This window comes from Pagrus pagrus (genome assembly GCF_965226575.1).
Source record: "Pagrus pagrus genome assembly, chromosome: 7".
Lineage (NCBI taxonomy): Eukaryota > Metazoa > Chordata > Actinopteri > Spariformes > Sparidae > Pagrus > Pagrus pagrus.
In genome coordinates this window covers 22,842,603-22,862,400 of record NC_140191.1, presented here as the reverse complement: position 1 = coordinate 22,862,400, position 19,798 = coordinate 22,842,603, and the positions used below count along the sequence as shown (strand labels likewise).

General features: G+C 40.9%; 2 protein-coding genes across 2 annotated transcripts; both read right to left on the bottom strand.

Annotated features, from left to right (window-relative positions):
- Window positions 1-1,074: 1,074 nt before the first annotated feature.
- On the bottom strand, window positions 1,075-4,894 carry nsmce2 (NSE2 (MMS21) homolog, SMC5-SMC6 complex SUMO ligase). The gene is made up of 6 exons (XM_084357163.1): window positions 4,487-4,894; window positions 3,683-3,795; window positions 3,293-3,446; window positions 2,227-2,318; window positions 1,883-1,989; window positions 1,075-1,442 (listed from the first exon to the last, which is right to left on the bottom strand). The coding sequence occupies exons 1-6, from the start codon at window positions 4,599-4,601 to the stop codon at window positions 1,331-1,333; spliced, it is 693 nt and encodes a 230-aa protein (XP_084213289.1). The 5' UTR covers window positions 4,602-4,894; the 3' UTR covers window positions 1,075-1,330.
- A 77-nt stretch (window positions 4,895-4,971) lies between these two features.
- washc5 (WASH complex subunit 5) lies at window positions 4,972-18,446 on the bottom strand. The gene is made up of 29 exons (XM_084357936.1): window positions 18,346-18,446; window positions 17,415-17,692; window positions 16,242-16,387; window positions 15,940-16,024; window positions 15,708-15,808; window positions 14,977-15,169; window positions 14,677-14,829; window positions 14,396-14,509; window positions 13,794-13,965; window positions 13,198-13,325; window positions 12,760-12,889; window positions 12,304-12,416; window positions 11,224-11,390; window positions 10,904-10,979; window positions 10,670-10,780; window positions 10,063-10,203; window positions 9,437-9,517; window positions 9,151-9,252; window positions 8,770-8,949; window positions 8,476-8,600; window positions 8,169-8,331; window positions 7,890-7,992; window positions 7,710-7,789; window positions 7,383-7,486; window positions 6,830-6,959; window positions 6,640-6,736; window positions 6,008-6,161; window positions 5,744-5,831; window positions 4,972-5,490 (listed from the first exon to the last, which is right to left on the bottom strand). Exons 2-29 carry the CDS (start codon window positions 17,598-17,600, stop codon window positions 5,434-5,436), a joined length of 3,480 nt encoding a protein of 1,159 aa, XP_084214062.1. The 5' UTR covers window positions 17,601-17,692; window positions 18,346-18,446; the 3' UTR covers window positions 4,972-5,433.
- Between the last annotated feature and the right edge of the window lie 1,352 nt (window positions 18,447-19,798).

Genomic DNA, 19,798 nt, shown 5'->3' with positions numbered 1-19,798 from the left:
CTGCGCCAGGAAGTGAGACTGTGTTCACTTTGAGCCAAAGGTAAAATCCTCCTTGCGCAAGCCAGATATTGAGGCTTACGGTGTCTCAGGCAGCCATTACACCTCCTTCTTGGAGCTTTTCAACAGATGAATGTGAATTCCAGATCAAACATAACCAAAAGAAAGCGAACATATTTGGGGAATTGATTAGATTTTTTCCTCCACGATACCGTGATTGAATTTCTGAGGATGTTTACGGCTCTGCACCCATCCAAAGAAAACAGCTTAAATGCCTGCCTGTGATATCGTGAATGCAATTCTTGTGTGTGCACTTTCCACAAATTGAACTGTTGTTGTGAAATTACCTGTGACTTAACATGTTGTGCAGTAAACAGGATTAGATTTGCTGAATGGTTATTCAAACTGAGGCAGAGTGGAGAATGAATGAGTCAACATTGCCGAGATCGTTTGTTGCCACTTAATATCTTCATAGGTGAAATGCTCTTAGTGCTGTGTGACGCACTGTTTGGAGGGAAAGAGCAATTAGAGATTTTTTAAAAATGCCTGATGCAAGGTTATTAAAAGATTAGCTTCACCTAGCTTCATCTCAATGCTGCCTTTGTTTGTTTCTCTTTGGAACAAAGACCCTTCACAGGGAGTGAGAGCAGGCAGGAAGGGAGAGATTTAATCACATAAGTGCATTCCCGCTGATGTTCATGAATGGGGTGTTAATGGTTCATTGACAGTACTAAAATCTGAGAAAGTTCTTTGGCATCTCAAGTATCCTACTTCAATTATGTCTTATTTTTTAAAAAGGAGGATTATAATTCACTAAAGATTTCAACATTTCCAATATCTATTTAAGTACACATGCTCACTAACACGTAGAAAAACTAAAATGAGCACTTCCTGTATGTAAGTTGCCAATAGTAGGCACTTTACTTTTTCAAAAATCCAAGCAACAATGTATAAATCCACTGATGAAAAGTTAATTTCTTCCATTTCTGGCTTTGCAGACTATTATCCTGTGACCTCCTGCAGACACTGCTCTCTTGTGGTTCTGTCAACTTACTGCAACACTCCAAATTACAAGTCTGGTGGTAATTATTTGTGAGAAAGTATGCACATTTTATTTATATTAAACAAGACTGGAGTACATAAAAATCACTTCTTCAATTCTCATTTAACTGGAAATCAGAGTTTCCATGAGGTACAAAACTCTGGAAAAAACATTCAGAAAACAACTTGAGTACTGATAAAAACAACAGTCTCAAACAAAAATTTCTCTCTTAATATACAGATAATTACCAAGGCACAGGTTTTAGGATCAACAGTTCAGTGCATAAAAGTACTACGTCCGGTTGCCCTGTCTCTTTTGGCTCTGGATTTTCCTCCTCAGCACCTGGTCAGGAATCAGATCTGCCTCTTTCACATCTGTGTTTCCACAACCCACCACAGGACAGCTAGAGGACAGACAGAGACAGAGACAGAGAGAGAGAGGGGAAATTAACATGTTTAAAGAGCAACAAAACATACAAATATACAATAGAAATTAACACAAATATGAGCAAGCGTGAGTTCAAAAAGCACACCTAATCAGAGTGAGGAAAGCCCTCATTGAGTGTTGCTGTTATAATTGTTACGTGCAAGGTGTGCACAGCGACCACAGACAGGACTCAAGACAAAAGGCAAGGTCCTCTGACAACAACATGGACCTGTGCTGGGATTTTATCAGTGTTCCTCCAGGACCAGCCACATTTAATTTTACTCCAACATCAAAGCAGTGCAATAAAGAAAATGTGAATTAAGGCAGACTGCTGGTCCCAGGCCAGCCAGCCAACTTGTTTACCGTTGTAAAACCTGACTCGACTTTCTAACAGCCCTCTGAGGGAGAGTGTCTTACCGGCATTTCTTTTTCTGGCTGTGTTTTGTTTTGATCAGGTTCAGTATGGCTCCTTCATCATAGTTGTGGTTACACTTCTTATTCTTCACTGGGTTCACCATTGCCACCTTGAATACAGATTCACAGCAGTGTGTTACAGAATGAAATACAGAGATCAAAAAGACAACATAGCTGCTAGAACATCAAATCAAAGTACTATTCTTCATTTTGCTCATATGTAGTTGTCAGAAAATAGGTCGAGACGTAATAAGATGGGAATGTTTTGAATTTAAAAAAAGCATTCAATGTGATCACATGAATTGCTGTGAAGTTAAATAAGCTGTCAGCAAGCTGGAGCAGTCTACCTGTGTGAGTGGGCAGGTGAAGTTGTCTTGGGTCTGAGTAACAGCGATGTCCTCATCGAGCTCCTCCATGTTCTCCGCTGTCTCTTGGTTGGCTAAAAACACAACATACATACAGGGTGCTTTCAAATCTCCAATCACAGCAATACATGATGAACTGGGGCGATGACAAGATGGCAGGAGAATATCAAGCAACCAAGGACATGGACTTGGCAGAAACATGTCTCACTTAGGTGTTTATATGTTCAGAGCTAATCCTGCATGTCATTAAATGCGAAAAAAATAAGCCATGAAGCCACTTCACAAACTCTCACTTTAGCATAAGACACACACACACACACACACACACACACACACACACACACACACACACACGCATTTATAGTAGCACACATAGCCTCAAGCCTCAAGAGCAGATGCACAGTCAGTTACCAACATGCATACACAAAACTCTCACCCACCCACAAATAAACTGAAATCTCCCCTTTTTAAGCCCACGTACAAAGTTTACAATATCTACCACGGATGTCCTAGCACAGCTACAACAATCAAATAGTCCAAGGCCATCTGTGCTTAGGGTATTAAAAGGCTTCATATCGCAAAATTTACAATATATGGTGATCTCATATAATCACTTCAGCTTCACACCTTAAAATATGTTTCCTCACACCGTGCGGTTTGGGACCGAGCCAGACTGGGACAATTAAATTGGTGCAGCAGCAGTTTCACTCAAAATGTCTTCAGAGAACTGAAAAATATGGTGTCGTCTGTGTGCGGCCACCTTTCTAATTTAGGGGTGTAATAAGGACAACAATTAAAAAGCAGCAAATAACAGCTACAGGGTGGCCGACAAACACAATTATCCAACAGTAAACAATGTCGACTCTGGTGCGCTTGTTTGAAATTAAGCTAATTATCTTGAATAAGGACACATCCCGAGATTACTCCCTCTCCCTGGCCGAGAGGCTCCCCTGCACGCACAGCTATTATAAGTTGTGAATACATTGAACGGAGTCCAGCAGTACATCAATACAGACTGTTTTTCCTGTCTTTTCTCTGCTCGCCTTACCTTGGCTGAGAGGGTTCTTGATGCTTTCCTTGAAGGCGACGACTTTCTGGTGATTCTGAAGCTCTGCATCAGAGAGCCGGGCTATTCTCTCTGTGAACTGCTCCTTCACTCTGGCAGACAGGCTGAACATGGCCTCCGGCTGCTGTGAATTAACCTACAGAAATTGAATGGAGGTGAGGCTTATTCCACTGCCTTTACAATTAGAGTCATTTTCAGTTGTTTCCCTGATATTTCAAACTTACACCTTCACATTAGGACTTAACACTCCAGAAAAACTGGGTGTACACAGCAGGAGCCACCGTGAGCCCTTTTGAGTCTGACCTGTTTGTGTAGTATAAGGGGAAAGGATGTCAGCACTTAATGTGATTAGATGGTGCCGGTTGCCCTCACCTCTGATGTGACTTGTTGCACCACGTCAACAAAGTAGTTAATCTCCCTGTCCAGCTTGGCACACTCCAGAATCATGGCCTCCATCTCTTTGATGCCAGGATTCATATTGTTATCTGTAACATGACAGCACACACAGTGAATTAAAAAGTATTGAGATCATTTAATTGAGTAAAAGTGGCAATGCCACACTATTTACAGTGTATATGAATATATGTTTTATAAAATATTCCATTTGAGGTAACCGTCTTGCATTACTAGCCCGAATCAAAAGTACAAGTACTCATTATGCAGATTGATCCCTGCAGGTATAATATTGACCCTTGTCATTCATGTATTAACATGTACACAGTAACAGTTGGTCAAATGTATTAATTAGTGTTGTAGTTGGTCGAAGTGGAGCTTATTTCAACTACTTTTTATAATTCTGGCTGGTTTGATCTATGCTAATGCATTCATTGTATACAACTGTCATGGAGTTGGTATGTTAAGACATTTTAAGTAACTAGTAGCTTCATATGTACTGAAGTAAAAAGCAGAATTATTCCCTTTCAAGTCGCATGAAATGGAGTTACCCAAGTAACGTTAATGTGTTATTAACTTGTGTGCCTCAGCATTGTACTGCACATGAGTAGATATAGCTTCCCATGTATTAAATCATCAGCACCACCAGCAGCAGGAGTTCTGGGATCATCTCCGTTTGTTGTGGCGTTAAATTTGACCCAACAATTAAATAGTGATGCACAATACAGCAGCAAAGCAAATGAGCGCGACAGGCAAGTTACTGGGAGTGCTTGTTATATTTACCCTGAGCTTCCGCCAGGTCCATAGCCACATCTGTCACTATATCCATTCCCGTCCCGATGTCCACCTGACATGACTTCAGGCTCGATAGTGTCCCGTGAACCGCGCTGAGAGACATTACGATGTGTATCTGTTATCCTCCGAGACCATAAACACAACACGCATCACCTAAAGTGAAGCTAGCTGATGATACGTTAGCCTAGCTTGCTAACGTTACCCGCTTGTTAGCTTATCTAGCCAACTGTCGAGCTACTGTAAAAATGCGAAGTAGCAATGGTTTAATCTGTCAGTTGTTTCTAAACGCTGTGTTGACAACAGCCAAAGGTAAAACACATGAAAATAGACACAGCAGACGCAAAACGCGCGAAAAAGTGACTACAACACAAACAGTATCTATGGCTAAGCTCTGACTTCCGGGTTTGTTTTTTCAAAGTAAAAGCCTTGACCAAACGAGATAATTGTATCAAGTGATGTGAAACAAAACAACATTGTATTAACAATCGTTTTTTATTAATGAACTTCATTTGGAAATGGCACAAAATGACAGTATACAAAGTTGGCAAGGTAAGTAATATGCAATTTAAATTTTCTATTTTTGTACAATCTATTATTAGTGCATTAAGACATTAATGGTCAATGAAATGCGCAAGTTAACAATTCAATAGGCTTTTTTCATGGAAGACATTGAAGCACTGTTTCTAATAATAAAATAAATGGAGGCTGAACTCCAGTTAGCTGCTTCACTTTCAGAGTTCTGGTTATGTGCATCCTGGGTCACTGTCACACTGACATGGCTCACTGAGCTGCTGGGATAGAACAAAGCAATCCTTCTTGTTATCAGTTACCAACACCTGCGCCTCTCCTAATATGACAAGTCTGAAATGTCTGCAGTGAAAAAAGCCTATGCCAACAGAAGCATCGTTTTCTGATGAAATGCATCACCCAGATCTTCATAGTATTGTTCTGAACTCGTCAAAAATGAAACTCGGCACATGGGCTTCTGCCACCTTGAGAATACAAAGAAAAAAAAAAGAGAAATACACATTACTACCCAACAGTACATAGTTAAAGTTCAAGACATAGTGCTTAAAATATTGTTAAATAAGGGACATTAACCATTTCTACACATATTACATCTTACTGCATAACAATACAGCTGCTAAACATCAGGCTCAGGCTTCTCTACCACCAAGTAAATGTTGTAATTCACCACATTTTTACAACTTTACCAGCAGCATGCTAAGGTCAGAGGTGTCCTACCTTGCGTGACAGTTTTGTGTACTTCACATAGTCTTCCAGGAACATCAGCGCTCCCACCACATCTGAGGGCATGTCAGGGATCTTTTGACTGTGATGGGGTCAAATGGAAACACAAACATGAGGTCACAGAGCCATTACAGGACACATTTCTAGAAAGCACTCTGATTAAGCAAACTAAAAGAGAAACAATATCTTTAATTCAAAACTACACCAAATGACGTTTAAATTAATTTCAATTTGAAGTTTTCAAGTCTCTTTTGTTACCTTGTGCACTGCTCCATGATAGAGCGGATGAACTGACCAATGAGAGCCATGAACTGATGTGTGTATCTGGAGTGAAACTGCTTGAGCAGGGTGAGCAGGCCGAGGACTAGCGGAGGCCAGTCGACTGGGTCTGTGGCTTTCCTGCACGTCATTCCTGGAAACACGCAACACATCATTTGCATGTGGATGGAGCCTTACATACCAGTAAGTCTGGCATATTGACGGGACAATACACCAGATAATGTATCACTATTATACGCAGAATGTAGGATTCCTGGTACAAGTAATGACTTCCTTCATTTCCCAGAATAATGCTCTATGTGTGCTAAGTACAGTATGTAGTCTACATGTACTACATGAAGTAAGACATGGAGCAGCCAATAATGGGTCTTATACCATGTAAGATGTAGGCATCCAGCTGAAAGTGACACCTACCCTCACATCTATAACAAACATGGACCGGAAACTGTGTAAAAAACACTTCTGATGACGTGATCGATACACAGAACTAGAAAATTAATATTCTCTAAAACATTAGCCATCATAGCACTGTTGCACTCACAATTTTACAACTTAATTCATCAAAAACAGTATGAAAATAGCTGTGCCACAGCGAGCTGAAAAAAACTTGCCTTGGTTTTTGCTGTACTGAAGTTTAGGCAGCTGAGCGATAATAAACAGGAAGTTGATGATCGGGAAGTAAGGTAGGCGCTTTGTGGTGATGTAGATCTGTGACAAAAATAAACGAAAGAAAAATGTTCAGTCTCTAGCCGCAAAACAGAAAGTAGACAGATTGTGTCTGAAAACCAATTATTATTAGACCTTGTTGAGTGGGTTGTGAATGCCGGCAGCCTCCAGGTGGGCAGTGATGTCATACAGGAGAGTGTTATCCTCTTTAGGGTAGGGCAGGGACGGATCCTGGTAGTGAGCTTCAATGTCAGCCAGCAGAGACCTGGCAAGGTCACAATAACAGACAACATACAGAAGATGAAGAAAGGAGCTTGAAGAAAAAATGAGTGAGTACTGTGAGAATGAGTACTTGTGCATCACATATTTTCTGTGCTGTTTGATTATTTTCAAATCAAATAGCACAAGCTTTGACATTAAGTAATTTACATACTACTTGGACTTGCCAAAATAAGTTGTAATAGTAGAAAATAACAAGCATTTATATGTTTCATTAAATAGAAGTAGCATGAGTCTACATGCCATAAATATAAGTATCATTTTGGAGCAACACAGAGCACCTATTAGTATCTCATGATACTGAAACAGAGCAAGACTTTCCCCTCAACTCCAATGATAATAATTAATTTGTAAGTCAATTACAGAGCTATGAGAGAAGAGGTACTGTAAGCTCTTTGACAGGACTGACTTGTTGAGGTTTTCCAGGGCAGCAGCCAGGTGTTTGGAGTCAAACTTGCAGGAGTAGTTCAGCTCATTCGCAATCTGCTGTCTCAAAATCTGCATCTGACCCACCTACAATACAACAACATTATTTTGATATCCTCATGTCTTAATTGGCATTGACAGATGGCCGACAAAAAAGAGTGGCATCAACATACAGGAGAGAGGAAAGTGGGTCATTAAAGGTGACACAAACTGAATTTAACTGAATTCAACTTTAAAGAATGAGCCATGAGAATAAATGATCAATAACCATTTTCTATTCACAACATTAGCAAACATAATGGAGCACTACCTTCATGATGGCCTCAAGGTATGCACCCCAGATCTTCTGGGTTTTGGCCACAGCACTTGCATACACTTTGCTGGCATTAGCTGTTACAGAAAAACAACAAAACAAAAAAAATGAATAGTTTCTTCTCAGGGAATAAAAAAGATCCTGGCAGGTTGTAGGATTTCCTAAATAAGTACCTACCCACAATGCCCTGGACTGGGTTGACAGCACCCAGCATGGCTTTAAAAACATCCACCACAGCTTTGTCCCTCAGAATAGTCTTCTGCAGCATTGTCAGGAAGTTCTGACGAGAGAAAACAGGTTGCTTATAATACAAATATATCCAGGTCAGCACTAGAGAAACAATAACAGCCCTGGTAAACCTCAAGGAGGCATTTGTCACCCCCGTTTGCTTGAATAAGAGCCAGGTTGCAGCTTTTATCACACAGCCTCAGACCTTTCTTTTTGTACGGCAATTACCTGAAGCTCCTTTACTATCATGAAGCAGAGCAGGCGGTCCAATCCGTTGAGGCCAAATGTCCCCAGGGTGTTCTGGATCTCAGAGAACAGCCTGTTGTTGGTTACCTCCTGGTGGCTCTTCAGGTCATACCAGGTGTTCATCTGGTCTATGTAGCAAGTTATCCTGTAGAAATAACCAATGTTTGTCATGGAAACTTCTGATCTACAGATATGACCAAAGCCTGTATCTCTATGTGAGAAAAAGAAACACTTCGTAGGATTTCAATAACTCCTCTTATTTAATTTCACTGTATATGAGGAGACATACTTGGGGTCAGTGATTCTGAGGATCTCTCTGCAGAGACGACCGATGAAGGTGGCAGACTCATCCACAGAGGGGAACTTGGGGATGGGGATGTGGGTGGACTGGTGTACACTCTGCCAGTCCTGGATCTGATCGGAAGCAAATAAAGAACCAAGCAATCAACTCCCATCACTGACAGATAGACAAACAACCAGAGCATTGATTAGTATTGATTACAGATGGATGAACTGGTGTTGGTGCACTACACAGGGATGTGATCAGAAACAGTAAAAAGCATGCCAATGAGTTGAGCCTGACCTTGGCCCTCAGGAAGCTGTTACACTCCTGTTCCACATTGTAGTTGATGATGCGGGACACTTCCTCCTGCCAGATTTTAAGGCCATAAATGCTGACGTAGTCCTGGATGTACTCAAATGACCTGTAGAACCCGTCCATGGTGGCCGCCATCTCCTTCAGCTTGGGCATCAGCTCACTCGGCTAAGAGAGTGGAAGATTCTTGTTTAGACTCATCTGCTCACTGCTGTCACAGACTCTTACAGGGCAATAGGACATGGACATTACAGTGAGCCAGTAAAAAGATGTTATGTGTAAATTGTTAATTGTTTTTGTTCTTAGAAAACATACAAATATTCTTATAAACATATAAATATGCAGTGATTGACAGATAGCAGAATCGACCTTAGCCTTGGGGTTGAAGATCAATCCCTTGTGCAGAGCGTAAGCTACCCTCTTCACCAGCTCCTTCCTGATGCCATCCTCCAAAAGCTGCTTAGGATCCACCTAAAGCATCACAGTGTGTTAGCAAAGTAAAATCCACTGAAGTAACTTATTCTTGAACTGCACTGTGGCTGACGTCAACGCCAAATCCTTGCTTACATGTTGGGAAAAAGGCAAAGATGTTTAAATGTTTAAAGTACAGGTAGGAAACTTTTTAACCCTGAATAACTCATATTATATAATCTACCTTAATGATCCCAACTAGAGTGGTCTTCATCATCAGGATCCCCTCAGTGAAAATGGAGATGTCATGTGTGAGTTTAGCCACCTGTAATCACATGAAGAAGAAGGATGTTTAGGCATAGAAACAACAGATAGAATCAAGGGAACCTCAAATTAAATCAGTCCAATGTCAAAGTGCCAGCAGATATTGTATTGAACAGCATAAATACAATTTGCCAAGCTGTTTTGTTTTTAACTTAAAAGTAGAACTTCAAGTCGAAAGTTAAACTTTATCAAAAAAATGTCAAGTTCAGAGCATCTGACTTCATTTCAAAATATGCCATTTCAATATCAGCCTGACAAATTCTAATTAATGCAGTTCAAGTAAGTCTCTGCCGGCACAATCTGTTTTCATATCGAGACTTCTTTTCCAATTTGTATTTCACATCAAAAGCTGCGAGTGAGATTGAAGAATTTTCAGAAATGCCAGCTTGTATGATTGCTACACTCTCGCATTCGGTAGATGAGACGACATCAAAACAGAAAAACTGTCTGCTTTTGATTTCTCATAATATTTTTCTTTCATCCTGAACAACACCCCAAGAGCTACATGCACATTGTAAAGTGTTGAAAACACTACAGTTGTTTTACTTCATAGCGAGCCCCGAGCTGGGAGTAGTCCTTCAGCTTGTCCTTATCTAGCCGTGTGGGCACCTCCATGATGTCGTGGATCTGCAGCTTGATGATCTTGGCCAAAGAGGTGAACATGCTCTCTGGGATGATCTGCAGCACCTGGAAAAAAGAAGATAAAATACACAAAATTGAGCTCTGACTTGAATCAAACGTATGTTTGAGGGTTTTTTAAGACAGAAAAGTCCAGATTAGTCTTCAGAAGCAGATGGTGCACTATGCTGAAGATGAAGAATCTTGTGTACAGCTAGGAGAAGCAAATCCTCTGGCATAAAGTAACACGGCATGTGGCTGATGAAACCAGAAGGTATTAGCATCTTAAGGTACACAACCAGTAAGGAGCTGTTTTGGGGTAAATTTGCCAAACAGATGGTTGTAGAAACATTAATCATGACCGCAGCTGTTGCTGAACAACAATTTACAGCATGCAGAGCTCATTTGTTAAAGTTGTGAAACCATTTGAAAAACCATGTTCATTTATGAGTGCCAGAGGAAGTTTAATAGAGTGTATCCTCTCTGCGAAAACCCTTTAGATCACAGGTGAAAACACAACTTTAATGTAATGTACCTTTCTGACGTAAGCCACCAACTCTCCAGAATAAAACTGTGAGACACTCAGCAGATCAGCACTGTTGGCCTGGTTGATACGCAGCAACGGAAGGTCCAATGCAGATGCCAGCTGGTCACAAACACACACACACACACACACACATATGAATTATTATCACAGGCAGCAATTCTCCAAATCAATTATTAATGTTTAAAAGTTATTAATCTTTTGTTGGGCACAAACAATCCTCACCTTCAGAAACGTAGCTCTCAGTTTGGTAACCATGGATGGGTTGACTCTGATGCTCTCCTGCATAATTGATGTGAAGCTGCAGAATAAAACATAAGGTGGATAAAACAGAAATGAAATGAAATCTGCTCTGCAGACAAAACCTAAAAAAAAGGAGTAAAATTGAAAAGTCAAAACAACTACAGCACTGTGGACCTCTTGATGGTTTGAATGAAAATTTAAGGAGATGAATCATGACCATGACCTGGATGACTGAGAACCTTCATCAACATTTAAGGAGATGGTAACTAAGTTGGCTTTGATATTTATCAGTGAGTAAGCACCTGTCGATTATCTGCCATGCATAGGACAGGTCTCCAACTATCTGCATTGTAATGAGGACTTCCTCTTTGATATTGATGGTGCGGATCATTTGGTGCAGGAACTTCCTGGTGTCAGCCAGAAACTGACAGACCTGCAGGTTAGACTCCAACTGATGGAACTCCTGGACCTGGAGACAAAGGGGAAGATGTTTTTATAGACAGACAAACAAACAAACAAACAAACAAACAGTACAGGAAACAGTAAACAACACTGAAAACTAGGGTTGTTCCAATACCAGTATCGAATGAAATGAAATGCCACTGATACTATCTTAAAATGCTAGAATCATTATCGGCGAGTACACAAGCCTATGCACTGCTCCAGAACCATATATTTCATTTATTAGAAACAGGAGCATAACAGCCATACAGGGTTTGTAGTAAAATATAAATGTATATTCTATATTATACTATAATATAGATATGGTATTTTATGGCACGGTATCACAAAGTTCAGGTATCTGTAGGAAGAAATGGTATCAGACCATCTCTACTGCAAACACATATCTGTATCCAAGGACTGGAGGCACTTGCCTGGCAGTCCTATTTTCTTGTTTTAAAAAACAGTTCTCCAGTGGTACTCATTTAATTTCTGGCTCATGGGGATAATTTGGTGCTGGCACGGACGACTGTACCCATGGACTGTCTAATTGTGTAAACAGTTATCAATGTTTACATAAATAAACATAACCCAGTTTTTGTGAAAATCATATTTGTTCCATTTCTTGTTTTACAAAAGAGAAATGGAAAGCATTACAATCCACTGAGCCAACAGGACATCGCTATTGTGTATTCTGATGTTTCTCTATTGATATGAATCTCATAGCCGTTAATCTTGTCTGTTTATTTTGCTACCATTTGCATACATTGTTCTGCTGGGGCAATCTGGAAATGTAGAGTAGTATAAAAGGATACAAATTAGGTTATCAAACTCAAATTCAAAAGGTCAAAAGACTCCAACAAAATCACATCGTTATGATCAGCACATTGAGTTTAATGTGAAATTGTAAAGCCAGCGTGAGCTACGATTATCTTGCTCACCTCAACAAGAGCCTGTATGAGCTGAACTGTCTTCCTCCCAGCGGCGGTGGAGTCCTCATAGTTCAAAGACTCAATCTGCTTTGAGATTTCTCTGAACCAGGCCTGTAAGTTCTCTGTGAGGAGTGGATGAGGTGTTTAGTACAAGTGGAGGGAGAATGTTATCGGAGTATTTTTCACAAGTGGTGGTTAGAAAAGAAAAACGAGTCTGTCTGCTAACGCTCAAGTTGCAATAACAGAGTTAAGAATGATCATGTAAATTTAATGCCTCTCCCTGCATGTTCGTCCTTGATGCGTTTTTTCCACGATGTTTCCCTGCCTCAACATTTTTGTCTGAACAGCTTCAAGCTTAAACTCAAAAGCATTTAACGCTGCATGTCTGAGGTTCCTTTCAGTCAGAGCCACTTCTTCGCTGTGCGTGTAATCCTTCACCTTATCCACCCTAACAGTGTAACTCACCATTTTTCTCCACCCTGGTAAGAGGTTTGACGCCAGAGAAGACTTCGGCCAGCTCAGTCATTCTCTCTGATCCCTCCTTCTTATAGCTCTCCCACTTGATCTGCTTCTCTGACAACATCTGCTTGAACATCTGGAAGAGGGACAGCACAGACGCTGAGTCGATGAGGAAGGATTAGCCAGATGAGATGGGTAATGAGAACATTAAATTTGTGTCCTCTCCTAGTGATAGACTGGCTTGACATATGCTGTCTCACTGTGTGCTAATAGACCACAGAGGGGACACACCTAACGAGAAACGCAATTGGCTGGATCGCTTTGGCATCATGCTGGTATTAATTTCAGTCTGTCTACAGAAGAGAGAAGCGCAGTGTGATCCTTGTTTTACCAGGTTTTCCCAGTCATCATTCACATTATCGAGTATTGAAGAGAGCGTCTCACCTCTTTGAGTGTGAACTCGAACTGGGCCGTGTCTAGCAGGATCTGGAACAGGATCTTGGGGTTGTACTTGGAATCGTTGAGCACTTGTTCTTTCATCTGACGCAGTCTCTTGTTGTTTGGGTCATAGGCTGTAAGAAATGACTAATTGAGTAAACTGTGCATTGAAAACCTTTATCACTATCATCATATTTCCACAGTTTGGAGTGACGTACTGTGTGAACTTTTCAGCTCATGCTCATATTTTCATTTTTGATTAATCTGTCACTCATTCTCTCGATAACTCAATTAGCTGTTTGGTCCAAAAATGTCAGAAAATGGTGAAAAATGCTGATTACATTTTTCCTAAGTTATATCTTCACTTTAACAAAGATATTTACTGTCATAGATGACTATAGAAACCAGAAAATATTCACATTTGAGAAGCTGAAATCAGAATTTGAATTTTTGGCCATTTTTCACAAATGTTTAATAATGACAATAAACACGGGTTTCAGCCCCATTTCTTAAAGCAAATAAAACATCACAAGAACGACGTTATCTGTTCTTCTCAAACCCACATTGTGGTCTAAAAAGAAAAATCTGTCCAGTATCCTCACCTGACTCTGCAGAGTGCAGCATCAGCCAGCGGATAGCTACATTGCAGTCCCTCAGACAGTTAAGTAGTTTGGGAATGTTGTCCAGGATGATCTCCTCCCTGAGGAAACCCTCCTTCAGCAGCTGCTGCACCTGAGGCCTCAGGCTTTCCATGCTAGCTGCATATCGAGTGGCCTAAACGCACAGTGATGGTGTTGGTTGGGAGGAATATGGTCAAAAATATCTTTCATCTTAAATGATAAATTATTAATCAAGTCACTGCCAAATGCAGCAATTAAGAAGAATGTCTCCTCCTGCTGTGGGTGCAGAATACTTCATGACTATGACTCAGTGCATCTGTTAGAGCCCATAATTCAATTTGAGCTCATGTATATTCACCATCAAACTTTTTCAAGACAAGTTTAAAAATGTCTTTCAAAGTCACAGATTTGATTAATACCCCGACTTTCAATTTAAATTCCACAAAGTCTCATTGCATGACTTACAAATTCTGTCGACACAGTTATCACTACCTGCATACGATAGCGGGCCACATTGAAGGACTGCAAATTGACAAAGCTGAGGCGTGTGTGACATTGAAGCCTCTCCAAATGTCCTTTAATACCTGCTCTTTGATGTTAGCAGAGTCTAAGGTGTAGTTGAGAGCAGTTTTGGCAGCTTTGTATGGTTCCCAGGCCTCCACCAGGTTCACTGTGATCCCCATGTAGATACTGATAACCTGCACACAGACAACACAAACACTTCAGCTTTCACAATGAAAAACTGTCACCAAGCAAGATAAAGAAACTCTTTTATATTCATTTCTAATCTACCAACATGACACTATCGGTGCATATTATTCCTACAGGACATCCAGTGAACAATCCTATAAAACAAATGTCTCACCCAGTTGTCAGGGAAGTATTTGTCCACTATCTCCCTCATCTTTGCCTGCTGGGTGTGCAGTATGGAGGGGCTGAAGTAGAGGCACACATACAGCATGGCTGCCTGGTTAGCCAGCGCTGTGCTTCGATGCTCTGGTAGAGGGTATGCAGACACCTGATGGACAGGAGGAGAAATGTAATTTTAGGTGCATTTAACTAATAATATCTGTAACAAAAGAAAACTTAACTTATCAGAAGTGACAACAATTTTCATTTCAGTCTATTTAAAGTTCAGAATGATGTTCGACCACATGTTTCTCACTTGGTTGTATATGTCGTCCGAGCGCAGCCTCCCTATGACCATGCTAATAAAAGTATTACTGATGGGAACTCTGTGGAAGTAGCTCTCGGGGTAGTTGGATGGCCGTTTGGCTCCAGGCTGGCTGGAGTAGCCGGTGCTGCGCAGGAGCTTGCAGATGTCATCCAGGTTGGAATCGCCTGATGAGCGGGCAGCACTGAACAACAAGTGAAACAATAAATTAATGGGAGACGTTTAAAATTTGAGGCAAGTGAGGACAAAAGTTGTGTGTCATTTGCATCTCTGTCACTCTGTGCAATATTTTAAAAGGGCCAGTGTGTAGGATTTAGTGGCATTCAGCAGTGTGGTAGTAGACTGCAACTAACTGAACACCCCTCATCTTACTCCCCTCTTTGATGGCCACTCAAAGGCATAAAATGTGAAATCATGATGGGCTACTGTAGAAACATGGCAGACAGAGGAAGAGGCCCTGCACCGTCAGTAGATATAAAAGGCTCATTCTTAGGTAATGAAAACACCTTAGTTTCAGATGATTATACACTAATGAAAAAATATGAATATTATATTCTATGTCTCCACCTAAATCCTACACACTGGACCTTTATGTAAATGCATAATGAGTCAACTACAGTGACTCATGATGTATTAGCGAGCTAACAAGTGAATTGAGCACTAAGAGCGTGGAAGTCAGTGTGAGAATGTCGCATGCGTGGGTGTGTGAGTCACAAGCGCACCTGTATCTATAGTAGGAAACCAGCATCCTCTCTCTGACCTCCCCTTCAATTTTCTGGTCAATAACCAGCAACATGACTCCATAAAGGTAGAGAGCCTCACACTGGGTGGAGGAAAAACACACACAATCAACTAATGCAGTTATAATATGAGATTTTAAGGGCTAAGCATGGAAAGCAACGGTGTTCTTGTAATGTTACAATATTAAGCCTGATTTGCATTTGTGCTACTCACTAAAAGCTGTTTCCCATCCTCATTTAGAAGCACCGTCTCCAGGGTCTGCTGAATATAAACCCCCTCATGTAGGTCATCCAAATATCTAAAGTAAAGAGAAAATAACACAATAACATCATGTTGTGCCTTAGAAAGAAGAATAAGATGAAGGGAGCATGAATCAAGGTCAGTGAGTGGGTTTTTATTATCCATTTCAAAAGACAGCTCAAAACATGTTTTCGTATTCTCAAGAACTATTTCTCTAAAATGAATAAACTGAAAGTAAACAGAAGTAAACCCTCAAAGGCCCAGTCATGTCTTACCTGTTAAGGTCCACAATATATTTGTGGACGCTCTCAAAAGCCAGATAGAACCTCGACAGAATCTCAATGTTGTTCTCCCTGAACTCTTCATCCAGATCCTGAAGCTCGGGTTTGGCTTCCAGCTTCCCATCATAATACTCCGGACCCTGGTGAAGAAGCAACACCTTGAAACAAGTCCAATCAATACTCACATATGTCTACGTGAAAATAAACACAAAGCTACAAACAAATGGGACGAGGTAGAAGAGCTGTTCCAACAGGACGGTTATTATTTTCATATATCATACACAGTTTATTTATGTCCTCAACCTAAAGCACTGAATATTGACCGCATCACAATGGGCATGCATCACGTGCTTGTTTCATAATTTACATGTAATTGGGTTAGTTGCTGTAGTGTTGATTTCTTTATGAAGGACTCGAGTCGGATTTTCCGCAACAGTCCAAAGGATGTGACTTTCTGCACGTTCTCAAGTGCCTCGTTCCCTAATCAGTTACCAAATTACTGTTGTTTGGTCCTGTAACGTTGCTTTGTGGGTAGAAGTGTGGGTCATTTCCCTTTTATTTGATGAGTGAAGGATCTGTTTAGCTGTCAGAATGTGAACACCATCAGACCGACACACGCCGACTAGCCTCTGATCTGCCTACCTAAGGAGGCAGATCAGAGCCGCAGCGAAACTGTCCCCCCTCTCCACATCTGAAACTTTCACACTGACACCGATGCAAATAATCGGCGCATTATTCCCGCACTAACATAGTCCACGACCGGCTTCCACCGCAACACAGAAGTTATACAGAGTCCCTTCAAGACAAATTTGAGGTACTTGTACTTCTCATGCCACTTTATACTTCAACACCAATACAGTTCAGATGGAAATGCTATACTATTATTCAACAACAGATCTATAATGAACATAAACAGTAGTTCTCTATAGCTCCATAGCTCCACCTCCGACTACAACAGTTAAATCCTGTATTTACATTAATGCATGAGTAATATTAATCTAATGATATGATACATGGGACATTTTTCTGCATTGAGTACTTTAAGTACATTTTCCTGATTATACTTTTACTTGTCATGGCGTATTCTAACAATGTGGTATTCAAACTTTTACTGCAGTAAAGGATCTGAATACTTCCTCCGCCACTGTGCCCTGATGAAATCCTCACCTTAAAGTAGCTGAAGTCACAGATGATGTCTCCGTATTTCTGCTGGTCACTCTTGTCCTTGAGCCTGAACACTGAAGGGATGAAGTCAGAGAGGCGCAGGAGCTCAGCAATGATGGCGTTTCCTCTAGAGACTATCCTGAGGATGGCCTGGCCACACAGGTTGTTCTCCGCCAGGAAGTCCACCATGGCGGCTGGAGGAAGAAGAGTCGGAGGAGGATGAAAACAGCCACACCTTCACTGTGTGGTTGTGCAGCAGACTGACTGCTTGAATACTCCAGCTGAAAAAAGAAAGAAGGGTAACAGTCAGCTGAATTCAATACTTTTTCATGTTGTGTTTTTGTATTTTTTTTTTTTTTAAGTTTAATCCATCCTGCTGAAGTGTCTCTGAGCAAGACATTGAACGCCTGCCATCACCCAGACTGCTCCAGAGTTCAGACAGTGACTGTAATGATGTAATTAACCACTAATTACATTATTATTATCTTTACTAGCAACTTTATAATATTAAAAGAGTACTTTGCATGAGGATGGACCTGTGAGATGTATCTCAACGGAAATACAGCATGTCAAGCACTTTTAATACTTAATACACAACAATTTGACCGTTAGTAACATGTTAACACCTCCAGGTTTCATGAAACAAAAACACAAGTGAAAGCACTTGCTCAGCTTTTAATAGTCTTGTTGTCTGGTTTCTGAATATTTTAATATGAGGACTGTCATTATACTGTCATGTATTAGCTAACTGTTAGCTTTTCTATTACCACCAAGCTAACGTTAGCATATAGCCTGCCAGCTACTTTTATCAGCCTCGACGCTGCAGACGACAACACATGAAAAGATGCAAACATATCGTCGTATACTAGCCTTTTGACTTCTTAATGCTTTTGTTTAAATAGCCACAGTTTTAAAGACCAGAAGAAACGCTTGCCTCTTTGGCTCCTCTCTTCCCTGTTTACTTCCTCATGACCAGCCACATGACTCGCACACTCGGTGTGTTTGATTCTGGTCATTCAGCGCGCCGGAGAGGGGCGGTAACAAGTATGTTCCCATGCTTTCACTTCCAGTACCAACATATATTACATTTGAATTAGATATTTTTAAATGTTTACATCTTGGTAACGCCTATCATCAACGATATTTCCACCAGCTTGAATAAGTACCTCCATGGTGCGTTCAAGTCCTTAAAACTCAGGTGTACACGTTTCTGTAGATGGCGACAGAGATCCACCACTATACCCTCAGTTTTTTCCGTCTCACTGCTGCTCCACACAGTCTGTGAGTGCAGATTTCTGGCTCCACGAGGATGCAGTGATAGAGCGGAAAAGAAAAAAAAAAGCCTGAACTGAAATTAAACCAACCTTCTGTGAAAAGTCTGAGATAAATCCTGGGGGGAGAAATATAACAACCAACAGCCTTCAGGCAACAAATATCTTCCTAAAATATATTTTCCTGGAGGCCTCTGAAGGGACTCCTCTCATGTTAACAGCCAACCACTCATTAATTCTCATCTATGAAATACAAATCAAATTGTCTGGAGAAACAATGAACCTTGCTTGAAAACATAGTGGTCCACTACACACTTAGTGTGACATGGCTGACAAATCTGCATGACCAACATGTGGTCATCATGGGTGACTGAGCAGAAGCCCTCGTGTTTCCTTCAAATACTGATTGAATTGGACTTTTATTGCCAATAATTCTGACACGCTGGCAGCCCCTTCCTTTAAAGCAGTGTGAGCCAGAGGTTAATAACAGTCATACGGAGAGAACTGTTTGTTCGACCTGTCACCTTTCTGTGTGGCAGAGCGAGGTTTCATCACAATCCTGAAACAGTTGCTGTCTCCGTCCGCATCACTCAACCTTCAAATGATGAAACTACGGCAAACCTTTTGATACAACACCACTGCTTCACTTTAATTGCATTTTTCTTTGCTTCAGGGTATTTTTTTTAGAGATTATCTTCATTTTACTTCCTTCATTAGTGCGATGGTGATTGACAGGGAATTGGGAGACAGAAGGTGTGACATATGGCAAGGTGAGCTGCGTTTTAACGTCCTGAACAACGTGCTTCTGTTCTGATCTCACCGAGCCACTGGAGCACCATTATTTTAATGCATTTTATAGTGGGGACAAGGGAGAAAGACAGACAGGTGCAATTTAGATTCATAGCTCGCCTCCTCACTGACCCGGCTGTCCACAAACTACACAACTGTGTCCCTGCGGCCACTGGATTTATTACCCGTTTACCATCACACCAAGGTCACATTCTCAGCGGCACCTGGGTCAGCTATATGGGCTTCCTGGGAAGCATCATGAAAGGTTTTCACTAATGAGGTCTCTCACTACACATCGTCTTTATTAACCTTCTGGTGCCTCAAGGG

Excerpts from the sequence above, each read along its gene's own strand:
- washc5 (XM_084357936.1), bottom strand. The coding sequence starts at position 17,600 with ATGGTGGACTTCCTGGCGGAGAACAACCTGTGTGGCCAGGCCATCCTC. Across the intron at positions 16,388-17,414 it reads GTGACTTCAGCTACTTTAAG|GGTCCGGAGTATTATGATGG; the intron begins GTGAGGATTTCA and ends CTTCTTCACCAG. Across the intron at positions 10,980-11,223 it reads GCATGGCAGATAATCGACAG|CTTCACATCAATTATGCAGG; the intron begins GTGCTTACTCAC and ends TTTATTCTGCAG.
- nsmce2 (XM_084357163.1), bottom strand. The coding sequence starts at position 4,601 with ATGTCTCTCAGCGCGGTTCACGGGACACTATCGAGCCTGAAGTCATGT. Across the intron at positions 3,447-3,682 it reads TGCAACAAGTCACATCAGAG|GTTAATTCACAGCAGCCGGA; the intron begins GTGAGGGCAACC and ends CAATTTCTGTAG. Across the intron at positions 1,443-1,882 it reads AGCCAGAAAAAGAAATGCCG|CTGTCCTGTGGTGGGTTGTG; the intron begins GTAAGACACTCT and ends TCTGTCCTCTAG.